This window comes from Camellia sinensis, unplaced genomic scaffold (genome assembly GCF_055761805.1).
Source record: "Camellia sinensis isolate YWXY unplaced genomic scaffold, ASM5576180v1 Unanchor474, whole genome shotgun sequence".
In the NCBI taxonomy this organism is placed as follows: Eukaryota; Viridiplantae; Streptophyta; class Magnoliopsida; order Ericales; family Theaceae; genus Camellia; species Camellia sinensis.
The window spans coordinates 1-865 of record NW_028129350.1 but is presented as its reverse complement, the minus strand read 5'-3'; the positions used below and the strand labels follow the sequence as shown (position 1 = coordinate 865).

The following is an 865-nucleotide window of genomic DNA, read 5'->3' as shown; positions in this document are numbered from 1 at the left end:
AAAAAAACCCCTTTTTCTCAATGCTTTATTTTAATGAAGAGTGCTGCTTTTTTTCCCTTTTTCTCAATTCCTTTTTTTTATGGGAAAAAGTGTCGGGAAAAAAAATCACTGCCTACAGTGATTCTTTTTTTTTTTACAATCGCGGACCTTTACATGAGGCCGCCGGCAAAATCAATCACTTTTGGCGAAGAAAAATCTGACAAAGATGTAATTTAATTATTTTTTTTGCCTATCTTTTTCTAAAACTTGTTCAATCTTCCCCACCATATAAAAACTTGATTCTGAAACTTCATCTAACTCTCCAGTTAGAATTGAGTTAAGCCCTCTTATAGAATCTGCCAAAGTAACATATTCTCCCGGTATTCCTGTAAACACAGTTGCAACTGTAAATGGTTGGCTAAGGTATTTCTCAATTTTACGAGCACGTGAAACTGTTAATCGGTCTTCTTCTGATAACTCGTCAATTCCAAGAATTGCAATAATGTCTTGCAATTCTTTATAACGGTTCAAGATAAATTTTGTATCTTGAGCACAATTATAATGATCTGAGCCTACTATATACGGTTGTAACATTGTTGAGGTACTTCCTAAGGGGTCAACACTTGGATAGATTCCTTTCGAAGCTAAACCGCGGGATAATACAGTAGTTGCATCTAAATGCGTGAAAGTAGTTGCCGGTGCCGGGTCTGTTAAATCATCTGCAGGAACATAAATAGCTTGAATGGAGGTGATGCTACCTTTATTTGTGGAAGTGATTCTTTCTTGAAATCCTCCCATTTCTGAAGCTAAAGTTGGTTGATAACCAACTGCGGACGGCATACGTCCTAAAAGCGCAGAAACTTCTGACCCAGCTTGTACAAAACGG

General features: G+C 37.1%; 1 protein-coding gene across 1 annotated transcript; it reads right to left on the bottom strand.

Moving 5' to 3' along the window:
• Positions 1–216: 216 nt before the first annotated feature.
• On the bottom strand, positions 217–858 carry LOC145817613 (ATP synthase subunit beta, chloroplastic-like; the record flags this gene model as incomplete). The annotated part of the gene is made up of 1 exon (XM_082912754.1): positions 217–858. A coding segment is annotated over one exon (642 nt), but the record flags the coding sequence as incomplete, so codon positions are not given.
• Between the last annotated feature and the right edge of the window lie 7 nt (positions 859–865).